Raw genomic sequence first — 11201 nt, 5'->3', positions numbered from 1 at the left:
AAAAAAAAAAGGCCGGGCGCGGTGGCTCACGCTTGTAATACCAGCACTTTGGGAGGCCAAGGCAGGTAGATCACAAGGTCAGGAGATTGAGACCATCCTGGTTAACATGGTGAAACCCTGTCTCTACTAAAAAGTACAAAATAGCCGGGCGTGATGGTGGGCACCTGTAGTCCCTGCTACTTGGGAGGCTGAGGCAGGAGAATGGCGTGAACCCGGGAGGTGGAGCTTGCAGTGAGCCGAGATCGCACCACTGCACTCCAGCCCGGGCAACAGAGTGAAGAGTCCGTCTAAAAGAAAAGTAATTCACAAGTCACAGTCATCGCTTCACGTCAGGGACATGTTTTGAGAGGTGTCCTCAGGCAATTTCATGGTTGTGCTGATGGACTAGGTTGCTCTTAACATACCATAGATGGACAGCCTGCCACACGCCTGGGCCATGTGGTACATAGCCCAGGGCTCCTGGACTATGGACCTGTGCAGCAGGTGACTGACTGCTCAATCCTGTAGGCACTTGTAACCCAGTGGTATTTGTGTCTCTAACATAGAAAAGTCACAGCAAAGGCCAGGCGCGGTGGCTCACGCCTGTAATCCTAGCACTTGGAGAGGCCGACGCGGGCGAATCCCAAGGTCAGGAGTTCGAGACCAGCCTGGCCAAGATGGTGAAACCCTGTCTCTACTAAAAATACAAAAAATTAGCTGGCCATAGTGGCGGGCACCTGTAATCCCAGCTACTCAGGAGGCTGAGGCAGGAGAATCGCTTTAACCTGGCAGGGGGAGGTTGCTGTGAGTCGAGATCGTGCCACTACAGTCCAGCCTGGGCAATAAAGTGAGACTCCATCTCAAAAAAAATACAAAAAGACACAGCAAAAATATAGTTGTGCGGGGCAGTGGCTTATGCCTGTAATCCCAGCACTTTGGGAGGCTGAGAGGGCAGATCACTTGAAGTCAAAAGTTCGAGACCAGCCTGGCAGCATGGTGAAACCCCATCTCTACTAAAAATACAAAAATTAGCCGGATGTGGTGGCAGGTGTCTGTAATCCCAGCTACTTGGGAAGCTGAGGCAGGAGAATTGCTTGAACCTGGGAATCAGAGGTTGCAGTGAGCCAAGATAGCACCACTGCAGTCCAGCCTGGACGATAGGGCAAGACTCTGTCTCAAAATATATACATACCAAATAAGTAAATATACAGTTGTCTGTAATCCCAGCACTTTGGGAGGCCGAGGCGGGCAGATCACAAGGTCAGGAATTTGAGACCAGCCTGACCAACATGGTGAAACCCCATCTCTACTAAAAATACAAAAATTAGCCGGGCGTGGTGGCATGCACCTGTAATCCCAGCTACTTAGGAGGCTGAAGAACAAGAATCGCCTGAACCCAGGAGGCGGAGGTCGCAGTGAGCTGAGATTGTGCCACTGTATTCCAGCCTGGGTGACAAGAGTGAGACTCCATCTCAAAAATAAAAAATAAAAATAAATACAGTTGTAATCTGATGGGACCACTGTCAGGTGTGTGGCCCGTCACCGATGAGATGATTCTGTCGTCGGCAATGATGGACGTTTTTGGAGATGTGAATCCAGTTCATTTGAGGGAACCCCCAAGGTTCTCTGGTTGTGGCCTCAAATAAACCTCACATTTGGACAGTTTGTTACCAAATTGGGTTCTGGATGTTGGGTTCCCTTCAGTATTGAGGGTGGGAGGGAGGGGTCACACCCACAGAGGACCCCCACCCCCACCCCTGCCAGCACCAGTGTGGCTGCCACCTGCCGTGCTGATGGCCATGCACCTTGTCTTTCCAGGTTGGGGCTGAGGACATGGACGGCTTCCAGGCAGACACAGAGGAGGAGGAAGAGGAGGAGGGCGACTGTATGATCGTGGACGTCCCAGACGCTACGGGTGAGAAGGGCTCTAGATAGCAGAACGCACTGGTGAGGTGGATGGGGGAGGTAAACCTCAACAGGGAAGGGATGGGGCTAAGACTCGCTCTATTGTGAGCTGCCAGGAGGGTTTGCAGCTGGAAGTGGCTCCTACCCTGCCACGTCCTCTGCTACTTGGGCAGAGCCACAAGGGCCTGTGCTGGGAGTCTCAGGTGGCGAGACGTTAGATAGGGGTCAGGGAAGACTGCACTGAGGCAGCAAGGGAGGGCCAGGTGGATTTCTGGAGGACTCCCCAAAGAGGAAGTGCAGAGGCCTTGCAGCAGGCTGTGCAGGAGGAGTGTGCCTAGGTAGTTGGGGGGCAAGGTCAGCCTGAGAGCAGGTGAGCAGGTCACCTCTAGAAGGGGCACAATGCCCCAGCTTCCGCCTGCCCCCCCCTGTCAGGTGAAAGGTTCCGCCCTGGGGCTGTTGGAGGCCCCATGAGGCAGCAGGGTGGGGTCCTCCCCCAGGGAGCCCAGCAGGCACAGCCAGCTCAAGACCTTCCCTTTCTTGCCCTGCAGAGGTCCAAGCCCCGTGTGGAGCTGCTTCCGGAGCTGGGGGTGGTGTGGGGGTGGACACCAGCAAGGCCGCCCTGCCTGCGAGCCCACTGGGCGCGTCGTGAGGGCAGTGGTGATGTATGTAGAACGCTTAGGGTGTCCTCCCCACGGAGCAGATACTTGAACCGACTCGATTCCTGTGTAAAGAGCACTTTGTCCTGCTTCACGGACCTCCCCAAGGTGTGCAGAGTTCTATATAGGATGCTGGATTAGTTCCTTTGGTATTTGTAAAAATTCCCCCAAGAGCTGCATATGAATCTGCCCTTTAATAAAGCATTATTGAGATTGCTGGCCTATCGGGGAAGCCTGCAGGCACAGGAGCAGGCGTGGAATCCAGTACTTGTAAATGAATTGAAGCGCAAGGACCACCCACCTGGCCATGTGCACGGGCCCCGTGTATAAAGAGGCAGTGTATAAAGAGGCAGTGTATAAACTTATTCTCTAGCCCTGAGCTGCTCTGTCTTTTCTGAGAACATCGTGTTTCTCTCAGAGTGCGTCGTGTCTGGGGCCAGCCTTGTGCCCTGCAACAGCACTGTCCCATCTGTTAAGACACTAAGTCATCCTCATACCAGGCTGACCTGGGTCAAGGTGCAGGTTTTTCCGCATGTGCTTCTGTCCAGCCATCCCTCCTGCCCTGGGTTGGGGGGTTAGGAGGGGGTGTTCCCGGGGACCTGCTGGGGTCTCCTTCCTCAAACCAGAGCTGCTGGGAGCTGAGTTTGGCTTGGAGTCTGAGACTTCGTGAGAGCCCACCCCTAGGTCGGGTGCATCTTTTGTGAGTGCTGGAGCTAGGAGGTGACCTCCTCCCTGCCCCACGTTGAGTGGGCTTTATCCCCACTGTCCCCGAGGGAGGACTCTGTGGTGCTGAGCAGCTCAGAGCACATGCAGCCATGGGGAGAGTCACGCTCGCCAGCCCTGCTCCTGGCCACACCCCACCTGAAATCGAAGCTTTCCTTCAGGGAACCCCATGTGGGAAAGGTGTCAGCTACCTCCATCCACCCATTCAGGGACAGCAGGAGGCCCCGGCCAGGCCTTCCTGCTGGGAAGCAGGATTCGGCTGTGCACGAAGCAGAGGCTGCCCCTGTGCCACACCTTCGACGAGCTTTAGAGGGGCTCCCTGATAACCTGGGAGTCGGGGGTTCCTGACAACCTGGGAGTCAGGTCCCGGGGTCTGCAGGGACGCAAGACTGGAGTGACAGCCTTCATTCTCAACAGACCAGGTGCCCACACCAGCTAGGGCAGTACCAGGGGCGAGGGAGGGACCAATGCAAGGTCGGGGCATGAGCAGAGACCCCGGGCACCTTCCCCAGGTGCAGACATGCATCCCCAAGTCAGCAGTGGGCCCAGGGCATGCATGCTTCCACATTGTAGGGCGGAGTCCCTGTGTCTCCAGGGACTGCCACACCGCAAACTTGCTGGTTTAAAGCAACAGTCACCATCTCACAGCCTGGGGGTCAGAGTGCACGCGTGCCTCACCAGGCTGACATCAAGCTGTGGGCAGGACCAAGCCCTCCTGAGACTTTCCCAGTGCTCAGAGGCACTGCATCCCTCAGCTCGGGGCCCCTTCCTCCACCTTCACAGCCACAGCGCCGCCTCTTCCAGTCTCTCTCTGACCTCTGACCTCTGCCTCACCCTCCTGCCACCTCTTGTGAGGACACTGGATCCTGGACCACCCAGAATCATCTCAGGTCAAGACCTTTCATCATACAATCCAAGCCCCTCTTGCCAGGTGAAGTCGCGCATCTGCAGGTTCCAGGAAGAGGATATGGCCGTCTCAGGAGGCCCTGTCCCTCTGGCCGCAGAGAAGCCAGGCCTGTGACAGCACTCACCTCCCAAGCTGGGGGAGGCCTGCGGGGACTGGGCCTTTGTGGGCACAGCACAGCCTCCTCTAGCGCACGGGATTTCCTCCCCAGGCAAGCGGCTCATCGGGCACTTGTGGCCAGGCATTGGCCCGAAAGCAGGTATCCACCTGGTGCCGCCTTAACAGGGAGCCATGCCCAGCCCCTGTGCCGTCTGCTCTGTAGCAGGTGAGCCTGCCCTGTGTCCCACGGTTTCAATGGAGCACCAAAAAACTATATTCAAACACCCTGTTTATTTGGGCTTATGATTTACTAACTGCAGGTCTGCGTGCGGGAAGGCCAGCGTCCCCCGCTGCCGTCGTCACCCACATCCACAGAGCAGCCCTAGCGCCAAGCGCAGCTGCTGCCACCCACAGCACACGGGAACGGGACCCATGCTGCAGGCCTGCTCTCCTGCCCAGGGAGATGCCACGTGTGTCTGGCAGCTTCATGACACAGTTACCAGCAGCTAGGGAGGGCTTAGATTTGGTGGCGTCCCCAGGCCTCTCCTTCGGGGGCTTGGGCGCAGCTCCACAGCCCCCAGGAGTTGGGGGCTCTTGCCACGGGGCCCAGTTCCACAGCTCCACAGCTAGCTGGCGCCCCTCCCGTGCCCATGGGGCAGAGCCAAGTATTTCCAGAGGTGGCTTGGAGGCCCTGGGGTGGCGGGGAGAGGAACAGGGAGAGCATGAGACAGACCCACAGGGCTGAGGCCAACCCTGCTTTTATTTCAAGAGAGCTTCTCGATGGCTGACAGGAGCTCGGGTTTCAGGATGGCGTCCGGCTCGACCCCCGCAGCCTTGATGTCCTCCAGCACAGCCATGTCCCACGAGAAGGTCAGGAGGGCAGAGGGCACCTGCAGTGGGGGCAGGCTGTCATTCTGTCTCCATGTGGCCGTGCAGTGGACGGACAGAGCCGAGCACAGTCGGCCCTTCCCGCCGCGGGAAACTCAGCGGGCAAGCTGGGCTGGGGGATACCCTGGCCTGGAAGCCATCTCAGCTGGTGGAGGCTGTGGCTCACACCCTGGCCTCCTGCCCTCTCCCTCCCGGACTCCCGGAACCTAAGCCTAAACTCACTGCACTAGCTAACACGCGTCACTGCTCCCATTTGACAGGGGAAACTGAGGTGTGGAGTAGTTATGAACTCGCTCAAGGCCCTGTTGCCAGTAAGTGGGAAAGTGGGATTCAAACCCAGGGACCTGCCCAGGCCCCCTGCTCTGAGAACAAGGAGGCTCCCTCCTAAGGGGCTGTGCCAGTCCCCGGAGAACCTGCAGAGGCACCGGGTCAGCAGTGCCCCTGCAGGCCAACACTCACCAGCCCGCACTCATTCAACGCCAGGTTCTCGTCCTCCGACAGCTTCTGCCCTCCCGAGGCCAGCAGCTCAAAAGGCAGCCAGTCGCTCTGCAGGGCCTCCCGAACGAACCCGTACACTGCCCCCAGCCGTTCCCGGGCGTAGAAGGTCCCTGGGGAGTGGGGAGGTCAGAGCAGGTGGGGCCCGGGGCCCAGGGCCCCCACCAACCCGAGCCATCCTCCCTGGGAGTCGCAAGTGCCCACCCTGCAGGAGGCAGCCGTCGGGGAGGCGCACGCGCAGCAGTGTGTAGGTGTACTTGCGCAGCCCGCGCTGCTCCTCCTTCTCCCGCATGGCCTTGGTCCTCAGCACGCTCAGCCGCTCCACTGCGTCGGACCTGCACATGAGGGCCACGTCAGGAGGGCTGGCCCGGGTTCTCCCACCCCGCCCCACTCCGCTCTGCGGACACCAGGCCCACCTGAGCCTCTGCTCCCGCTTGATCTCCTCTGCCGTGAGGTTGAAGAAGTCCCCTGGCAGTTCGAACTGCGAGGCCAGGGGCGAGGGCTGGAAGACGCGGCGCTGCCGGTCCAGCTTGGCGCGCACGGGCTCCGCAGCCAGCAGCTGTTCCTTGTGCCTCTCCAGGCTCTGGGGCTGGGCCAAGGTGGTCTCGCTCAGCACGTAGAACTCCTCGGGGTCCTCTACAGCGCGGCAGGACATGTGTGTCACTGTGCAGCGGAGAGACCCCCAAGCCAGGCTCTCCTGCCCCAAGGCCCCTTGTCCCCATTCCCCACTCAGCCAAGCCCTGTCCGCTTACCTTGATCCTGGATGGGAAGCAACACCTTTTGGAACCCAATGGCCTCAAAAAACTCGTGGGTCCCTTCCAGGCAGTTAATGCGCTCCTGGGGGTGGAGATGGGGGTCACTGGGGACCCCTGGCTTCCTCCATGGCCCAGCCACACCCGACCTGGTCCAGGGGCCCAGCTCTCGCTATTGGGAGCAGCTGTTGCCCCTGTATGGGGCCCAGCCCTGGGGGTGCCTCAGTACTAGGTGCAAACCTGCTTTTCTAAGGTGGGGGCTATGGAGTTTCCACCAGCTCCGCACAGAGGAAAAAGTCACAACCAGGCACAAAGAGTGAGGCTGAGGAGCCAGATACTGCTGGGGCCTGAAGTGAGGCTAACACGGGCCAGGGCAGCCAGACCCTGCCGTTTCCCCCAGAAGAATCTGGTTTGCATGAGAAACCTCCCCAGTGCCGACATGTTGCCAAACAAGCCCAAGTGAAGAGGAGGAAAAGGATGTGGGTGAGGAGAAGCAGAATTTGTTGATTTGGGGTGACTGGTGCATTAAAATCTTGCTCTCTATCTTGTCCTGCTACCTTCTACTGGCCGAACGCTTCACTGCTTGGGGCTCAAGTCTCGCTAGCTCCTCCAGGGACTGCCTGGTGTGGGCCACCACTGGCTCCTGCAGGCCGGCTGCCCCCACCCCAGCCTGGGCCCAGGGGCCAGGAGGCATGCCCACCTGGAACACCTTGTTCTGCAGCTTGATCTTCCGGTACTTCTCCTCCTCGGGGTGCAGGTGGATGTTGTCCAGGTACCTGGGGTAGGTGGAGAGGGTGAGTGGGGCACAGCCCAGGCTGCCCCAGGTCAGTGGCTCAGCCACACTTGGCCTCTAGTCAGAGGGAAGAAGCGGCCCAGTGACCCCAGGGCAGGAGACCATCTCCGGGTGGAAGGCATACCTCGCACACCCCACGGAGCCCACCCCTGGTGCCAGCAGGAGCCCCATGGAACCCCTCACTGTCCCACCAGTCCTGGAAGGGCATCAGTGAACCACAGCGGTGGGGGAGCCGCAGGGCCGGAAGAGTGGAGAGCCAGAGCCGAGGGGCCGCAGCGCCAGCAGGGGGCTCCTGTGGGGTGCTCCCTCGGGGCTGGCGGGCAGCGTGGACTTCCAGGCCTGCCCCCAATCCTGAGACTCGGGGAGTGGGGTGGGACCCTGTCTCCTCCACACGCTCCCCGAGTGGTCCCCAAGGAAGCCAGGGTGGGGAACCCGATTCCGTAAACACCTTCATTTTGCACATGGGTAAACAGACCCAAAGAGGCCCAGTCCTTTGCCCGAGGCCTCTGGGTGGAGCTGCCTCACTCTCAGCCCTGTGCTCCTTCCTAGCCCACCTCAGCAGGTCATGAGGGGACAAGAGAGGGTGACAGCCCCAGTGGGAAGGGTGCTGGGGTGAGCCGGAGGGGCCAGGCAGGGCAAAGGGGCCACGCACTCACTTGGCAATGGTGTCCACGCCCAGCTTCACCCGGTCCCGGTCTTTGTTGAACGTGTGGATCTTCATGATGGAGGCAGCCACTGGGTCGGTGGAGAAGTGCTGGGAGGAGCGAAACAGGGAAAGCTGCTCACTGAGAACCCGGGCCACACGGCCCTCCGCTGCCCAGGTAACAGGGACAGGAAGAGGAAGGCAGAGCAGCGGTGTGGAGCAGCCCTAGCTGTGAACTCATCACAGAAAGGAAAAGAGAGACCCTTGAAGACCCCGGCCCTGCCCACACCCCAGGGCAGAGGCGGCACAGCCAAGACGCAGCAGAACTTAAGTCTGCCCTTCCGCCTTCTCCAGGCTAGATCCACGGGGCTTGGGGGCCGGTGTGACGTGACAGAACTTTGCCTCACACTCGCTTTCGAACTCGACCTCAGTGCTGAGATCCACCAAGGCCACTGCCCCTTACAGAACCTCCCGCCACCATGGACACCGCATCCCTCCTGATCTCACAGCCCCATGATGGACGTTCCGGAATGACTCCCGGGTCTCATGTGAAGAAAGAGACCGAGAGGCCCCTTGTCCAGGGTCACAGGGATGGCAGGTGGCAGAGGATACAAATGAGTCTGCAACCCTCAATGTCTGAAACTCAATGGCTGGAAGATGGATACCCCCAGCCCCTGCCCCACCCCGAGGTCCCGCCTATGTTACTAGGGGAGGGGAGAAGTCACAGCTGGAATTCCTGGGGTTTCCCAGAGCCAGCCCTGCTGACTGCGATGTACAGCGTTCCAGCACGCAGAGGCTGAGAACAGGTACCCTAAGACCCGGACAAGACTGAGGCACAAATCCATTCACGCTCGGCACAGCTACCGCACACGGCCACACCCAGAGAGCCACCCATGGCCTGGCAAGCAGGGCTGCCACCCGCAGCTCCCTGGGCTGCCCAGATGAGGGCAGGTGAACAGCAGGGCCACCCAGGGCCACGTGTCAGGATTCGGGCCACCTGCCCAGGCAGCCCATAGCTCCACCCACCACCCTCCACCCTCAACTGCACAACAGGGTCCCTCAGCAGCCCCCTGCGTCACACGGACCCATGACCCACACACTGAGCCAGGGCTCATGCCAACAGAAAATTGGGACCCAGCCCAGTCTGCTGGTTTAGTTGCCGAGGTGATGTGGGGAGCGGGGCAGAGCACGCAGCTGCAGAGAGGCAGAGCTGCGAGACGCCCCTGCCGTCCCCAGGACAACAGCTTCCTGGGGATCAGAGTGCCCAGGACAGCACACCTGCCAAGGGAAGGGCGTCAGCTCCAAAAGCGGCCCTCAGGCGTTTTGGGCGACTGGCCACCAGGCTTAGGTCAGGATCTGGGTACGTGCGCAGACAAGGGACGAAGGAACAGTGGCCAGGAAGGCGTCCAAATCCATACAGGAATGTACTTTGTGAGAAAGGTGGGATTTCACAGCTGTAAGCAAAAGACAGGTGCTCTCCACAGGTAGGGCTGAGACGAGAACTGAGCCAAGATCTAGAAAAAAATAACATCAGCTCCACCCTGCCATGTTACATAATAACACGCTCCAGCTGGATCAAAGCTTCAACCATGGAAACAACAAGCAAGGAGTCACTGAGAAGCCAGAAGAAAAGCACTGCAGGCCGGGCGCGGTGCCTCACGCCTGGAATCCCAGCACTTTGGGAGGCCGAGGCGGGTGGATCACAAAGTCAGGAGATCGAGACCATTCTGGCCAACATGGTGAAACTCCGTCTCTACTAAAAATACAAAAGTCAGCCGGGCATGGTGGCGGGCGCCTGTAATCCCAGCTACTTGGGAGGCTGAGGCAGGAGAATCGCTTGAACCTGGGAAGTGGAGGTTGCAGTGAGCCGAGATTGCACCACTGTACTCCAGCCTAGTGACAAAGCAAGACTCTGTCTCAAAAAAAAAAAATAATAATAACACTGGAGAGGCCACAAAAGAATTCTCTCAGCATGGAAGTGGGTAAAGCATTTCTAAGAATGGCCCCAAACCCAAAAGCCATGAAATAAGACTGACACATTTAATTATACAGAGATCAAAACATCCTATGCAGCAAAGTGACCGTAAGCAGAGCCAGCATATGAGCAACTAGAGGGAAATATGTGCAACTCGTATCACAGGCAAAAGCCTAAATTGCCTAATATATAGAGTGCCTACAAATCACTAAGAAAAAGACAAACGATCTAATAATGTACAAAAGATGCATTTTCATATGAAACATGGCCAACCCAACCCAAAATAAGGAAAGTGCAAATTAAATCTATCCTGGGATGTTATTTTCACTTGTCAATAGGGGTAAAGATCAAAGTTTGGTGATTTACAGTACGGTGAGAGCACGGGTGCTTTCGCACACACTGCTGGAGTAGGTGTGAGTCTGGAGAGTCTCTATGGAACTGTTACTATTTTCTTTTTTTTAGACAAAGTTTTGCTCTTGTCGCCCAGTGCCCAGGCTGGAGCTCAATGGCATGATCTCGGCTCACGGCAACCTCTGCCTCTGGGGTTCAAGCGATTATCCTGCCGCAGCCCCCCGAGTAGCTGGCATAAAGGCGCCTGTCACTACGCCTGGCTAATTTTTGTATGTTTAGTAGATATGGGGTTTCACTATGTTGACCAGGCTGGTCTTGAACTTCTGACCTCAGGTGATCCACCTGCCTCGGCCTCCCAAAGTGCTGGGATTACAGGCGTGAGCCACCGCACCTGGCCACTGTTACTACTTTTTGAGAAAGGGTCTCACTTATCACCCAGGCTGGTGTGCAGTGGCCTGATCATGGCTCACTGCAGCCTCCACCTCCCAGGCTCAAGCAATCCTCCTACCTTGGCCTTCTGAGTAGCAGGGACTACAGGTGCACGGCACCATGCCCAGCTAATTTGTTTCTGTTTTTGTTTTTGGTAGAGACAGGGTTTTGCCATGTTGCCCAGGCTAAAGCCGAAGTTTCTGAGAACCTATTGATGGTGTTAAGTGAGGACTTGCTGTATTACGGGAAAAAAAACGCTGTGAAAGTTATTTTTGTTCTTTTGTTTGTTTGTTTTTTGTTTTTTGAGACCGAGTTTCGCTCTTGTTGCCTAGGCTGGAGTGCAATGGCACGATCTCAGCTCACCACAACCTCCGCCTCCCGGATTCAAGCAATTCTCTTGCCTCAGCCTCCTGAGTAGCTGGGATTGCAGGCATGTGCCACCACGCCTGGCTAATTTTGTAGGAAGTTCTTTCTGTACTGAAGCAAATAATACATAACCTTTTATGAAAAACAAAACCAGGCCAGGCACGGTGGCTCACGCCTGTAATCCCAGCACTTTGGGAGGCCGAGATAGGCGGATCACGAGGTCAGGAGATCAAGACCATCCTG

At 57.6% G+C, this 11201-nt stretch overlaps 2 protein-coding genes across 3 annotated transcripts in view; one reads left to right on the top strand and one right to left on the bottom strand.

The window, feature by feature from the left end:
• CHAF1A (chromatin assembly factor 1 subunit A) overlaps positions 1 to 2919 on the top strand; it is a 47392-nt gene extending 44473 nt beyond the window's left edge. For both annotated transcript variants that reach the window (XM_017847194.1, XM_017847195.1), the window contains 2 exons: positions 1798 to 1894; positions 2433 to 2919. In XM_017847194.1, coding sequence (XP_017702683.1) covers positions 1798 to 1894; positions 2433 to 2533 — 198 coding nt within the window. In that variant the 3' untranslated portion in view covers positions 2534 to 2919. The remainder of the gene's footprint in view (positions 1 to 1797; positions 1895 to 2432) is intronic.
• Positions 2920 to 4538: 1619 nt separating this feature from the next.
• Positions 4539 to 11201, bottom strand: part of UBXN6 (UBX domain protein 6) — a 9336-nt gene continuing 2673 nt past the window's right edge. Inside the window, exons 4-10 of the mRNA XM_017847196.1 lie at positions 7851 to 7948; positions 7102 to 7177; positions 6402 to 6486; positions 6066 to 6285; positions 5854 to 5984; positions 5614 to 5762; positions 4539 to 5156 (exon numbers count right to left, since the gene is read on the bottom strand). Of these exons, the coding sequence (XP_017702685.1) occupies positions 5031 to 5156; positions 5614 to 5762; positions 5854 to 5984; positions 6066 to 6285; positions 6402 to 6486; positions 7102 to 7177; positions 7851 to 7948 (885 nt within the window). The 3' untranslated portion in view covers positions 4539 to 5030. The remainder of the gene's footprint in view (positions 5157 to 5613; positions 5763 to 5853; positions 5985 to 6065; positions 6286 to 6401; positions 6487 to 7101; positions 7178 to 7850; positions 7949 to 11201) is intronic.

This window comes from Rhinopithecus bieti, unplaced genomic scaffold, assembly GCF_001698545.2.
Source record: "Rhinopithecus bieti isolate Rb0 unplaced genomic scaffold, ASM169854v2 scaffold_28055, whole genome shotgun sequence".
NCBI classification, from domain to species: domain Eukaryota; kingdom Metazoa; phylum Chordata; class Mammalia; order Primates; family Cercopithecidae; genus Rhinopithecus; species Rhinopithecus bieti.
Note: the sequence above shows the minus strand (reverse complement) of the source record. Positions and strands in the feature narration are given on the sequence as shown.